Source organism: Thermobia domestica, chromosome 4 (assembly GCF_964235325.1).
Source record: "Thermobia domestica chromosome 4, izTheDome1.hap1.1, whole genome shotgun sequence".
In the NCBI taxonomy this organism is placed as follows: Eukaryota; Metazoa; Arthropoda; class Insecta; order Zygentoma; family Lepismatidae; genus Thermobia; species Thermobia domestica.
The window spans coordinates 311604298-311618175 of NC_137457.1; the positions used below are offsets into that span (position 1 = coordinate 311604298).

The 13878-nt window shown below is 36.1% G+C and overlaps 1 protein-coding gene across 1 annotated transcript in view; it reads right to left on the reverse strand.

Moving 5' to 3' along the window:
* The window catches only part of LOC145684315 (TAF5-like RNA polymerase II p300/CBP-associated factor-associated factor 65 kDa subunit 5L), a 73754-nt gene that overhangs the window by 13258 nt on the left and 46618 nt on the right, over positions 1-13878 (reverse strand). Inside the window, exon 9 of the mRNA XM_081756501.1 lies at positions 8607-8754. Within this exon, the coding sequence (XP_081612627.1) occupies positions 8607-8754 (148 nt within the window). The remainder of the gene's footprint in view (positions 1-8606; positions 8755-13878) is intronic.

Here is a 13878-nt window from a genome sequence, read left to right on the forward strand (position 1 = left end):
CGAAGTATTTACAGTGGAAAAATTTGCAGTGTTCGACAAATTGGAAATAGAACAATGTAATTTCAACTGGTTTTTATTTATCTGTTATTTTATCCAGAAGCGACCATGGGAAAGAAAAATTTTGTTGATATCACCTCAGCTGGACTCCCTCCCGTTATAGAGAATCCGGCAGAAGATGGTTGGTACTCATCTCTCCACCTTCTCAATAACCTGGAAGTGTCCATCCCTTCTGTAGAAATGTTAATGACCTTGAACCCTGTCCTCCACTAGCAAATGACTTGCAAGAACGAGATATTTGTGCAACTCTTTTTAACTGAACTAAAACAGTGACAAAAAGGTAAGCAGATTCGTTCGTGATCTATTGGCGTGCATTATGCACAATGTCGAATCGCGGCGTCTATTCTAATTCCTTACGAAAATGTGGTGCTTTATAGATAAGGTGCTTATTTTGTTCCCTTGATTTTGCTTTAAAATGAGAGTTTTCGGTTAATTCGAATTTTTTCTTGTCCCCTTGGACTTCGAATTAAAGATATTCCACTGTATCTCCTGAATTTGGCTACCTGGGGACTTTGGCCCCAAACACCCGCTTTTGCTTAGCCTACGGCTTCGCAATTCTTAAACCCACAATTCTACCAATTTTCAAGTTTTTTTTTCCCCCCTATTTCAACTATCTAAAAGATAAGATTTTGTATCCCAAGAAAACGCCTTTTAATTTACATGGAAATTTCTTCATCCCCCTCTAGACCCCTTAAAAATTAAAAATATTTACTTTTGGTATTTTTTTCTGTCGGTTAGTCCCAGAAGGCTACAATCATGCTAAATTTCATCATTCTAATTCTGCCGGAAGTGCCTAAACATTTTGGGGTGTAGAAGACGTTCCATATATTTGGTCTAGGAATTAACTCGTGCAGTTGGTACGCACACATTGAAGCTGTAGTACAAACACAAAATACATAAATACCTTAAGAAAAATATTGTCCATCGCTAGCCACCACTTTCGCCCATCTGTCAGGCAATCTACGGATTCCGTGGCGAAAGAAGTCCTCATCCTTGGAAGCGATCCAGTCAGAGACCCATGTTTCGATATCTTCTGAAGAAGTAAACCGCTGTCCAATCAAATCATTGTTCATGCAATCGAACAAGTAGTAGTTCGAAAGAGCAACGTCTGGTAAATACGGTGGGTGGGGTAAAACTTCCCATCCGACATTTTCTAAATAGGTTTTGACCGGTTTTGCGACATGTGGGCGAGCGTTATCATGTTGAACAATAAGTTTATCATGTCTGTTCTCCCATTCTGGTCGTGTTCTGGCCAGAGCTTGCTTCAAACGCATTAATTGTCGTCGATAACGTTCTCCATTCATAGTTTCACCCGGTTGCAGCAGCTCATAGTACACCACACCTTTCATATCCCACCATATGCACAGCATAACCTTTGCACAGTGAATATCTCGTTTTGGTTGTGATGGATCTGGTTCACCTGGTTTCACCCAGGCCTTTTTTCGTTTAGGGTTCTCGTAATGGATCCACTTCTCATCACCCGTAATAATTCGATGCAGAAATCCCTTTCTGCTCTGTCGTTGAAGCAGCAATTCGCAAATGGTTTTTCGTCTTTCAACGTCTCTGTCTTTCAATTCATGTGGAACCCAATGTGACATCTTTTGAATCATTCCCATGGCTTTCAAGCGTTTGGAGACTGTTGTTTGATCAACGCCTAATGCTGCTGCAAGTTGTTCCTGCGTTTGACACGAATCCTGCTCGAGCAATGCTGTCAATTCTTCGTCTTGAAATTTTTTTGGCTGTCCAGCTCGCTCTTGGTCTGCCAAGCCGAAATCACCACTTCTAAACCGTGCAAACCACTTCTGACACGTTCGCTCAGCTAGAGCATGGTCACCATACACTTCCACCAAAATACGATGACTTTCAGTCGCACTTTTCTGCATGTTAAAGTAATGCAGCAGGACACCCCGCAAAAACACTTTATCAGGCACAAATTGCGCCATGTTCACTTAACTACAAACTGGTGTTGTTGACGCTTTAATCCACTGCCCTATACTACGAACGATACGCGATGACAGGGGTTTGCAACACATGTGTGGATACACGGAACTGTGGGACGCTCCGTTCGTTGCGCCATCTCTTGTCCACCCGCACGAATTAATTCCTAGACCAAATAAATAATATGGGAAAGATGTTTCAGTTCCCCATAAAACCACTCTGAAGTTGGAATTTTTAATTTTTACTGATTTACTTAGGTAACGCTAACAAAAATATACAAGCATATCAAATTTCAAGTTTGTTTTCCAATTCCAAGTACTTAAAATGAGATTATAGATTAAAGAAAAGGACCATTTAAACAATATGGAGAATTTTTTCATCTCCCCTTTAGAGCCCTGAAAGTTAAAAATATTCACTTTTGACAATTTTCCTGTGGGTTAGTCTCGACAAGCTACAATCATGTCCAATTTAATCATTGTAGCCCTACATGAAGTGCCCAATAATTTTGGGTTGTATAAGGTGTCCCATATAAATAACATGGGAAAGATTTTTCAGTTCCCTAAAAAACCACTCTAAAGTTGGAAATTTTATTTTTACTGATTTACTTAGATAATGCTAACGAAAACGTATAAGCATACCGAATTGCAAGTTTTTATTCCAATTCCAAGTACCTAAAACATGAAATTATAGGTCCAAAAAAGGCCCATTTAAATAACATTGGGAAATTCTTCATCCCCTTTTTAGACCCCCTAAAAATTAAAAATATTCACTTTTGGCAATTTTCCTGTCAGTTAATCCCGGAAAGCTACAATTATGCCAAATTTCAACTTTCCACGTCAACCACAAGTACTCCTTTAATTTATGCCAGTTCATGTAGTTATATATATATATATATATATATATATATCCGTTACATGCAATAACTAACTATCAGCAGGTTTTTTTTTTTTTTTTTTTCGTGACACACTACAGCACAAGACCAATTTCCTAGTATGAAATATCACTTAGACAGCTGAAAGTAGACAACATTCGCGTATGCAGTGATACACAGTACAGTATTCTGTACTCAAAATTGTAAACACCTTTTTCTTCTCTTCCCAACAAAATGAATGATCGACAATTAAATGTCACTGGGATATGCCTTTCAGCTTGTCACACAGAGCGGCCATATTGAATCAGCACTGTTGTCAGTTCAGCATTTTACAAACTGCAGCAAATTATATAGCATTCATAATTTTAGACCTCAATCGAAGATATGGGTGACAATAACAAGCGAAACAAACAAGTTTAGAAAATACACTTTTGGTGTACATTCTCGTGGAATTACCCATATAGTAAAGAATACGCTCGGATCACTCTACTGGCACTGCTCAGTGAAAAGATGCATCATTTTAGGCTCGTTAAGTGTGCTCCTCGTATCAACAAATATTTTCAGACCAGTGTTTCCTTCATGCGGCAAGGCAAGAAATCGTAGGGTATTGATCAATTGCTTAAGTAAAAATAAAATCTCACCAAAGATGGCAATTTATGCAGCGCACGCGCGGGTAGTCGATGCTGAAACGAGACAGTCATATTAGCTAGTGCAGCAGAACACAGTGGAGTAGCAACAATGGCTAAGGTTCGTTTATCGTTTGTCGACCGTAAGGATGTACCGAAATGGTACCGGAGCACGAGAATATTTACAAGGTACACTCATGGCCAAAATTATTGTCGCATGTCTATAAATATGTTGTTATAGGAATATAATTTGATAACGAATCCTCCCGATATTTCTTATAATGTTAGTATGTGTATAATCGGCAAAGACATGTATGTGGAAAATTTTATGTCAAAAGAGCAGTAAATAAGAACAATAAAACGAAAATACAACTTTCTTGTCCATTTAGCAATATTTTGTTTTATTCATTCTAATTTTCGTATTTATAATTATTTTGCTATGAAATTTACCACAAATATAAAATTCTCGATTATACACATAACAGTATTAGAAGTACTTTGCAAAATCATTATCAAATTATATTCTTACAAGAAGACAGTTATAGATATGTGACAATCATTTTGTACATGAGTGCACAACGGTATTAGCAGAAAGAGTTTGGAACATCGTCACCAATACGTCGAACAACTACCTGCATTCGTGATAAATTCGATGCCGAGGAACAGCTAAAGATGTGAAATAAGGAAAGATCCGGCTGACCATAAACAGCCACAAGTACGGCGTCCAGTACTGCAGTGTTGCAACATTTTACTCAATTACTACAAAAAAATCAGTGAACCAGGGAACGTGTGAAAGTGAAGTGAGCTGGTCAAGTATAAGACGCATTTTGAAAAGGGCAAAGTGGAAAGTGTATATTCTAAGACTGTTACATGCGATGAATGAGGACGCTACAGGTCAAAGGATGGAGTACTGTGAATGGTTTCAGCAAATCTTTGGCGAGGCTGCGGAATTTGCAGGGAAGTATCTGTGGACTGACGAGGTGCAATTCGTACTAAATGATACTGTGAACCGCCATAATTGCGAGTACTGGGATCTCGAAAATCCTCATGTGGACAGGGCAGTGAATCTATAGGGGTTGCTGTGTGCAGGACTCATAGTAGTCTGGTCTCCTGTAAATAGTTGAAAAGTGACCAAAAGCACACGAAAAAGTGACCAAAAAGTGACCAAAATCTCATCATGCCCCTTTTTGCTTTGTTAATTTCTCCATCACCTCTCTCTTTGTTTGTTGTTTTGTTTCATCTTCTCTTCTTTACTTCTTCTTTTTAAGCTTTCTCCTTTCTTAGGTTTTCTAAGTATGCTTTGTGGTTACGGTAAGAAGACTTAGCAGATGTAAAAAGCTTCTGAGTAAGTGGAACCAGTTCTGGTCTATTTCCGAATTTCTCCATCCCAGAAATTATATTTAATTTAGCATTGAGAGTTCTCAAAGCCATGATATATTCAAATTCATTACCTACTCGTAAGAAGAACATACAAGAAGCATAACACAAGACCAAAATGCTGAACCACACAAACACACACACACAACGTTAAGCAGAGAGTTAACTATTACGAGAGAAAACTAAAAGAGTATTATGATAGAAGAAAGAATAGACACAGAAGGGTTCTCAACCCCACTTTGAGAGCTTAAGCATCTACCAACCATCCACTGTGCTTTAGAAAGAATAAAAACTCTTTCAGAAGTGGTAGCAAGTACTGAAGCTTTCAGAAGAGTAATGAGTAACAAGTTCCTGCCTTTTTCAATTTATTTTTATATTTTTCTTAGAAAACTGCCAATGCAAAACATAAATCACACGAAAAAGTCGCTTTATCTCTCAAACAAGTAACTTCTAATGACAAATTTGAAAAAAATAACTTTTAGTAACCAACTTGAAAAAAGCAACTTTTAGCTAAAAAAAAAAAGACTCGCTGTGAGTCCTGTGTGTAGTATGGTCTATCAGTGTGTGGTATGATTGATCCCTTTTAACTCGAGAGTACCATAACTGGTGAGGTATATCTTGAAATGCTTCAGACAAAGATTTTGCCTGCCATCCAAAACCTGCATGATGATTAACTCTTTGTACATGCAACAAGATGTAGCTCCACTTCACTACCATCAAGATACTAGATTGTACCTCGATAAAACTATACCCGGACGGTGGATCGGTTGAAGAGGTCCTGTTAATTACCCACCTCGGCTTCCAGATTTGACATCTCTGGGAGATCGTCAAGAATGATGTGTATCGACAAAAACCAGCAATAATCGACGTGCTACGTGAAAAAATCGTAGCCATGTGCTGCCCTACGCCAGATATACTAACAGCCGTAGTTCGATATGCAGTTCACAGCCATGTGTGTTGAATAAAAGCTGCTGGTGGTCATTTCGAACACATATCATAGCCCTCTCTCAGTGCCAAAAATTTAACAGAAGAGGATTTAAATTTTCTTCGTTCAAGCGACCAAACCTGTCATTGTACCAATTGTGAGAAAGTACAACGACGTACTATAGGGAGTGAGAAACTTATTAACCCATCATTACAGAATCCTTCTTTAAATGAGATGTATGAATTACTATTATCTATAAAGGAAAACTAACAAATAAGGTCGAAAAGAAAAATCGAATAGTAGCCCAGTAAAACTGACTTTAACCTCGAAAAAAAAATCCGAACAAGCTGGATTCTTGTTGAGTTCTTTACTTTTATGTCCTCAGCATATCCTGAAAAGTACCCTTAATTTGAGCCGTCGGCTTTTTGTCTGGGGCGGGGGTGAGGTAACAAAATTCTAGTTTTTCTAGCAGATCCAACAATTCTGCTCTGTTAATGAGGCCAAATGGTAGACAAGAAAAACGTTCTTTAATCATTTCAGTATAGATAACTACTGAAAATAAATTCACCTGATAAACTATGGAGAACAAGTAAATAAACAGTGCTAAAGGCAGTAAAAAAACAATCTCACAAAACGTACGTTTATGAATGAATAGGCTTGAGTTTTAATAAAGATTAGGAATATCTAAGTATTCCCCCTAGATGTTATGCAACCCACAACTCATCAATGTTTCGCAGTTTGCTTACTAGCGTTAAGCTAAACGTACATTTATGAATGAATAGGATATGGATAGCTACCGTTTAAAGTCACCGTTACCCATTAAGATGTTACCGGACTGACTCCATTAACGAGCTCGGCCGCGACAATCGCCCTAGCTGTCTATTACAAGGAACAGAATTTAAAAATTCGCTTTCGTTCAAATCTTATCGTGTAAAGTGACAGGTGTATATTACAATCTTACACATCACTAGTCAATTACCCGTTCTTCACAGCAAAGCATACGTTCATTTTGGACATAAAGAACTAAATTTGGATTTAAACGGCATCGAAAGTGTCACTGTTCATCTCAGCGACCCGAAAACTACGGATTTGACACTAATATATCGGCCATTTTTGATTATATATATATATAGGGTGTCCAATATACAATGAAACCCGGAATTTGGGATAGCAGAACTTTTGAATCTGAAGCGATACACAAATAATGGTTATACCAAAATGAAGCCTTGTTCATGCATATATTTTTAAACTAGAAAGCAACGACTGAAGTACACTAGGAACCACACAGTGTTGCCATATGTAGCCAAAGGTGTAACTATTTTTTTTGTAAAACATGTAAATTGATTCATAATTTATACGTATGGATGTTCTGTCATTAATTTTCAGTTTGTTTAGTTGGAGTAGCTTAGAAACTATGGAGCAGAAAAAAGAATTTTTCATTTCCACCGATAACTAATCGGATGAGGCCTCTGTAAGAGGGAACTAGGAAAATCATAGTTTTCATGAATTAATACTCTGAATTGGCATTTTTGCTGATGTTTCAGTGCATCAAAAGGTGTGTTAAGGATCTGTCTACATTATGCAATTCCTGAAAACAATGAAAAAGAAACTTTGAAATTATCATGAAAAAACTTTTACTTACATACACCCGGCAACGCTGCTATTCATTTCTATGGGGCTACTTAAAGCAAGAGGTATACAGGAACAATGCTCGAACTATAAAAGACCTGGAAACGAACATTCGCAGTACCATTGAGAACATTAACACTTCTACTCTTCGTAAAGTTGCTTCCAACATGTGAAACGTGTGAATCTGTGTTTGAATCAAAACAGGGGGTACTTCCAGCATCTGTTGTAGAGCAGATAGCTCATTGCGTGGTAGTAGCAGTGTTGCTGGGTGCATGTAAGTAACAGTTTTATCATAATAATTTCAAAGTTTCTTTTTCGTTCTTTTCAGAAGTTGCATAATGTAGACAGACTCTTAACACATCTCTTGATGCACTGAAACATCAGCAAAGTCGCCAATTCAGAGTATTAATTCATGAAAACTACGATTTCCCTAGTTCCCCCTTACCGAGGCCCCATCCGATTAGTTATCGGTGGATATGAAAAATTCTTTTTTCTGCTCCATAGTTTCCAAGCTACTCCAAAAGTTCTACTATCCCAAACTCCGGGTTGCATTGTATATTAGACACTCTGTATATATATATATATATATCCCCTCTACTCCTAAGTTGCACTGTCAAAGTGAAATGGTGAAAACCATCCCAGGCTTGAACCTCATCTATGTTGAAAATCTGATCGAGAACGGTCGAGTGGTTCAAGAGGTATACAGTCACAAAGTCAGTTTCATTTTACATATATAGAGATTACAATCTTTACACTCTTATAAGGTCTATTAGCATGATCCTACTATAAAAACATACAAACGAAGAGTTATACACAATACCAACTCTAAGTTTTTGCGAAGGGGATTATATGAAATGAAATCTTTCAGTTTTACGTCCCATGTTTATGCCGGCTAGGCTAAAAGAGACGATGATGATAAATCAAGGAAATGGTGGAATGAAGAAAATGGGAAGAAATGGGAGAACCCCGAGAAAACCCACGCAGACGGTGTTTATCCACCCAAGTCCACTTGACGCGAGCTGGTATCGAACCAAAGACCCCACGCACCAAGGTGAACGCTCTACTACTGAACCATCACGGCTCCGTAAAGGAGATCAATATTAAGCATAATCCTAAACCACCTGACTAAGAGTTTGTCACAATAATATTACTTATACAATTATAAGAACAAAAACGAACTTACATCTACGTCTTGACTGTGTCCAGCGAAGACTCTCAGTGGGAAAGTTCTCTCCAAATTCCAGAGTTTTGCCGTTCTGTCGTGTGAACCGGTTGCCATATAAACTCCGAGGGTATTTATGTCTAAACACCACACTGGATAGTTATGTCCCCTTTTGAAAGAAAAAAGAAAGAAAAAAAAGTAAAATCAGAAATGTAATTTATTCAATTATGCCACTCTTTACATAAGTTACATACATTTGATCATATACTCACTCGTCACTACGATCACTTACTCGTTTTACAAATGTTATCTCTCAGAATCAATAATTTACATAAGCAAGCGAGCATTGATGCCGTTAAGTGTTTTGACACTGAGAAAGAAATCTCTTAGTTCTACATCCGACGCTTTTGCCCTGTAGGCTAAAGGAGACGGATGGTTAACGAAAATTATGACGACATGCCTTAATGGCACTGTTACGTCGATGATGGTATAGTTTAAATACTATAATATTTGGTGTTATAACTAAACACATACTTTACTAATTTGGAATTTTTTTTGGGTCGAAATTAATTGTTTGACACACAAGTATGTTTTTTTATTTGAATTTAATAGGTGTTTATTGAACATTTAAGACTGATTGAATGATTGATTCTAAGTTTTTATTGAACATTTAAGACTGATTGATTGATTTTAGGTTTTTATTGAACATTTAAGATTGATTGATTGATTTTAGGTTTTTATTGAACATTTAAGATCGACTGATTGATTGATTTTACGTTTTTATTGAACATTTAAGACTGATTGATTGATTGATTTTAGGTTTTTATTGAACATTTATGATTGATTGATTTTAGGTTTTTATTGAACATTTAAGGCTGATTGATTGATTGATTTTAGATTTTTATTGAACATTCGAGATTGATTGATTTTTAGTTTAGCGTCCCTTTCAGCAACGAGGCTATCTACAGCTAACATGAAATCCGAACCATGAGCTCCCGCTATGAATCGAACCCGGGTCTTCCACGCCCAAAGGTGCGTACGCTAACCACTTTTTTTTTTTTTTTTTTTTTTTTTTTTTTTTTTTAAGAATGTTTAATGTAGTGTAGTGAATTTATGTATACTACACTACATTAGTAGCTATTTTTAAACTATTTTAAAACTAATTTGCTGTTGAAGATGTAGATGCTTCTCTCTTATGAATCTGGAAACGGATTGCTTTGTAGGTTGATGAATGAGATTTAGACGCGTAGTCTATTGGATTTACTACTTATCCAATGCAGATGAGAATAGATGGTAATTAACAGTGTTTCTTTTTACAGGATAGGTTGAGTTTAGAGTTAGCGTTGCGGCTGTTTATTTTTTTAAAGATTAAGGCGTTGGTCTGCTATTTACGAGTGACCAGGGTGGAAAAAAAAAACAGGATTTTTTTCAAAAAAATAATTTTTGTTGATTTTTTAAAATTTAAATTGATTTTTTTGATTTAAATCAAACCTTTCTCCTCTTATAATACAAGCCGTGAACTCAAGAAGAAAGATTAGAAATTAGTATTAAATGTTAATTATGCCATTTAAGTGAAAATATTTTTGGAGTTCAATTTTGAATTAATTCCCAATCGTTAACCTATTTTAATCCCAAACAATGTTTCTTAAGCATTAAGAAAAAAGTACAGCAACATTTATCAACTCTTTTTTTTTAAACAAAAGTTACTGATATTTGGCAGGGGCATATTTTTAAAAAATCGGAACTAGTTTGTGGCACGAAATGCATATAAAATACATAAATTTCGCCTAAAGTTATAAAGTCTAAACATTTTTTTAAGTTTCGGAGAGGAGATCGGACCTCTCTCTAGATACGGCCCTATTATCTGGGAACAAACAAACAGACGCGAACAAACAAGAATTTTCGCCTTAAATGTCGATGCTGATTTCCCCAGTGAAATAGTTAACGATTTTAAAAACTTTAAGCTACGAAGAGAAGAAAGTGAGATTACCCCGTCACTCGTAGAAAACGGGATTTTCCCTTGTCATCGTCTCCATGACACTCGTTTTTATACTGTTCTGTACATACATTTGAGTCTCATTGTATTATAATTATTATCTTCCATAATCAAAATAACAGAACAAAAACGGGATTTGACTTATTTTGACTTTATTTATTTCGGAATTCGATTTAAATCAGCGATTTTTACTGAAAAAATCAAATGATTTAAATCTTGATTAAAATCGTGATTTAAATGAGACTCATTTAAATCATGAAATTAAATGAAACCTTTAAGTTTTACGTCCCACGGTTATGCCGGTGAGACTAAAGGAGACGGTGATGATGAGTAATGAATGAAATGGTGGAATGAAGAAAGTGGGAGGAAACGGGAGAACCCCGAGGAAACCCACGCACACGGTTGATTTAAATCAATCCACTAGAGACCGAACTGAATGAAACTAGGACGTTTTTATTTATATACCACGAAGGAGAAACGTGGAAAAGTACTACCTGTGATGATTTAAATTTAAAATTTTGACATCTGCAGAAAAAAGTCAGTTTGAGAGAACAGCATACGTAAATAGGAAGTTTTTACAGTTTGTTGCAATTTGTTGTTACACAGTTTTACATGACCGAAAGTTATACAATGGAAAGAAACAACATAATTTGTATATGTAGACAAAACCTAATTTTTTATGGTTGTCTGGACCAGTGGTTCTCAACCTTTTTTGAGTGACGGCACACTTTAGTGAACGTCCCGTACATCGTGACACATTTGCTTGATATTTTAATTATAAATTATAAATAATAATAATAATAATAATAATAATAATAATAATAATAATAATAATATCTATTATAATAGTGAAACCTATTAGTTTGTATAATGACTGTATAGTACTGAGCATTATTGTACCGCTGGACGTATTGATCAATTATTATTAAATTGAGGTGAGTTGATTTTAAGTTTAACGTCCGGTTCAGCAGCGAGGCTATGTGAGACGTGGACCTACTGATTAACGTGGAATCCGAAGCACATGAGCTATCGCCGGGGAATCGAACCCGGGTCTCCCACGCCAAAGGCGCTTACGCTAACCGCTTAGCCACGGAGGAGCTCAATTATTATTAAATTCTTCATGACTTTTAAGTTATAAAAATTTCGCAACACATCTCAGGAGACTGCGTGATATACTAATCTGTCGTGACACATCGGTTGAGAACCACTGGTATGGACAATTTAACAAGCAGATGGAAAAACACAAGTAAGAAATTTACGTGTGTAAAATATAAAGATTTTAAGAAAAATAATTAAAATTTTCATTTTTTTAAAGTTTACAATGAATAATTGTGAAATAATTAGTGGAATTGATATTGTGGAAGGAAACGAACAACCTACAAGAAATTCCAGGAAGTACAAGAAAGAATTTGTACATGGAACAGATAAATACACAACCAATTACAAGTGACGAAAAATCATTCAGAGTGACCTTTTAATGCGAAATGTCCAAGTTATAACAAGAACAAAATTATCTGCTGGAACTTCCTCTCAAATCAATTTTTCTTAGATAGTGGATTGGTCCAATACCAGCCTTCAACTGTTACAAGCATAGAGTATTGTTGTGGAATACTTAGGGCCATTCCTTTTTCACAGGAGAAGAAAACAATACAGGACGCCAAATTAGTGTTTTCCAGCTAGCAGATAGTATGCTCCCTTCCGAGATCAATGAGGGAGTTGAAATATAAAGGAAAATGAACACACAAAGATAAGAAGTAGTACCGGGTACTAAAGCAGGTACGCTTAGTTTTTAGGTAACAACAATATTACTATTTGGTAAGCATGTATACTATTTGCACCAAATACCATTGAGTTCACATGTACAGGGTGGTAGGTAACTCCACCGACAAACTTTGGGAGGTGATTCCTTATATGAAATTAAAGAAAAAAGTTCTTATAAACACAAGTCGAAAAACATCTCATTTCAGAGTTGTGAACCACCGAAAATTCGAAAAATCATGTTTCGAAACACCCTGCCTTAGAAACTATAGGACCTATAACAAGCGGTTTAAGGAATTACACAGGAACTAGTATGCGAACTATCTAAATATCCATGTTTTACCATCCTCCGTTATCGGCCGAAACGAACTGTAAAAACGAAATTGAGGTATAGGGATACTCCTTTAACCCATTTGGGACCAAATTATTATTTTTCTGATTTCTTTCACTTTATGAAGTTAATTTAGTTTATTATTGCGTAAGTATCACGAAAATATAACATGTTGATTTTTCCTGCGCATCAGATGTGACTGCGCTGGTCCTTTCTGATATACCAAAGAGGACATATTTTTAACTAATTGCATTCTATTGTTTAAGTGAAGAAATTCAAATTTTTACTACTAAGTGTCTCAAGGCATTGAGTGATCACGGCCGGTCTATATATATATATATAGTGTGTGTGTTTGTATTTTCAATTAACGTTTATTTACGAAAATTATACAAAATACGATATATGACACAACTAAACAGAACATACAAATACCAGTATTAAGAACATCCAACAGTTACGTTTAAAGCACAGGTAATTGCTATTTTGTAATTTCGATCTACCTGTGCTAGTTTGTTACACGTGTTTGACTTTGATTCAAGTTTATTTTTCTTTACTTTTGTGGTATTTCGCGAAACGCTTTTAAACATAATGTGACATTACAATTTTCAAAGTATGATAATGGTTTTGTAGTGTATTTATTATCATGGCATATTTACGTCTTCTTTTCGATAATGAAGTAACCCCTTCCAGCGAGGCGTACATCATTGAATACATTTGAATAAGTGATCACCAAGTTTGATATAATTTGACAGAAATGTTGCTCCTAAATGTCAGAAGATCCATATTGGACTGAGTTGGTTTCGTAAACATAATCACGAGTTTACGATCTTCATGTTAATAATTCGTGTAAATATCACGCATTGCCTGTTATATCAATATGTTGCAAATTGAGATGGTCGGCACCTCTCATCTGGTTGTTATAACGGAGGAAGCTCAATTCTAATATGTTCATGATGTAGTCGGCTCCACCTCTTCGTTCGCGAAACAGGATGTATGCTTTCAAAATTTGTGCCAATTACAACACACCGATTGTCATGCCATTTGGCAATATGAACTTACCTACTAGTCGAATCTGTATTTATGTGAACTCCGTGCATGTTTACTCAACTCTTTTGAATCAGTCAGTGGATACTGAGACACACAAGTAACGCTTTGCAGAGTAACGGTTGCTCTGAATCCCAATTCACGAAGTTGAATTAGCAGATCTC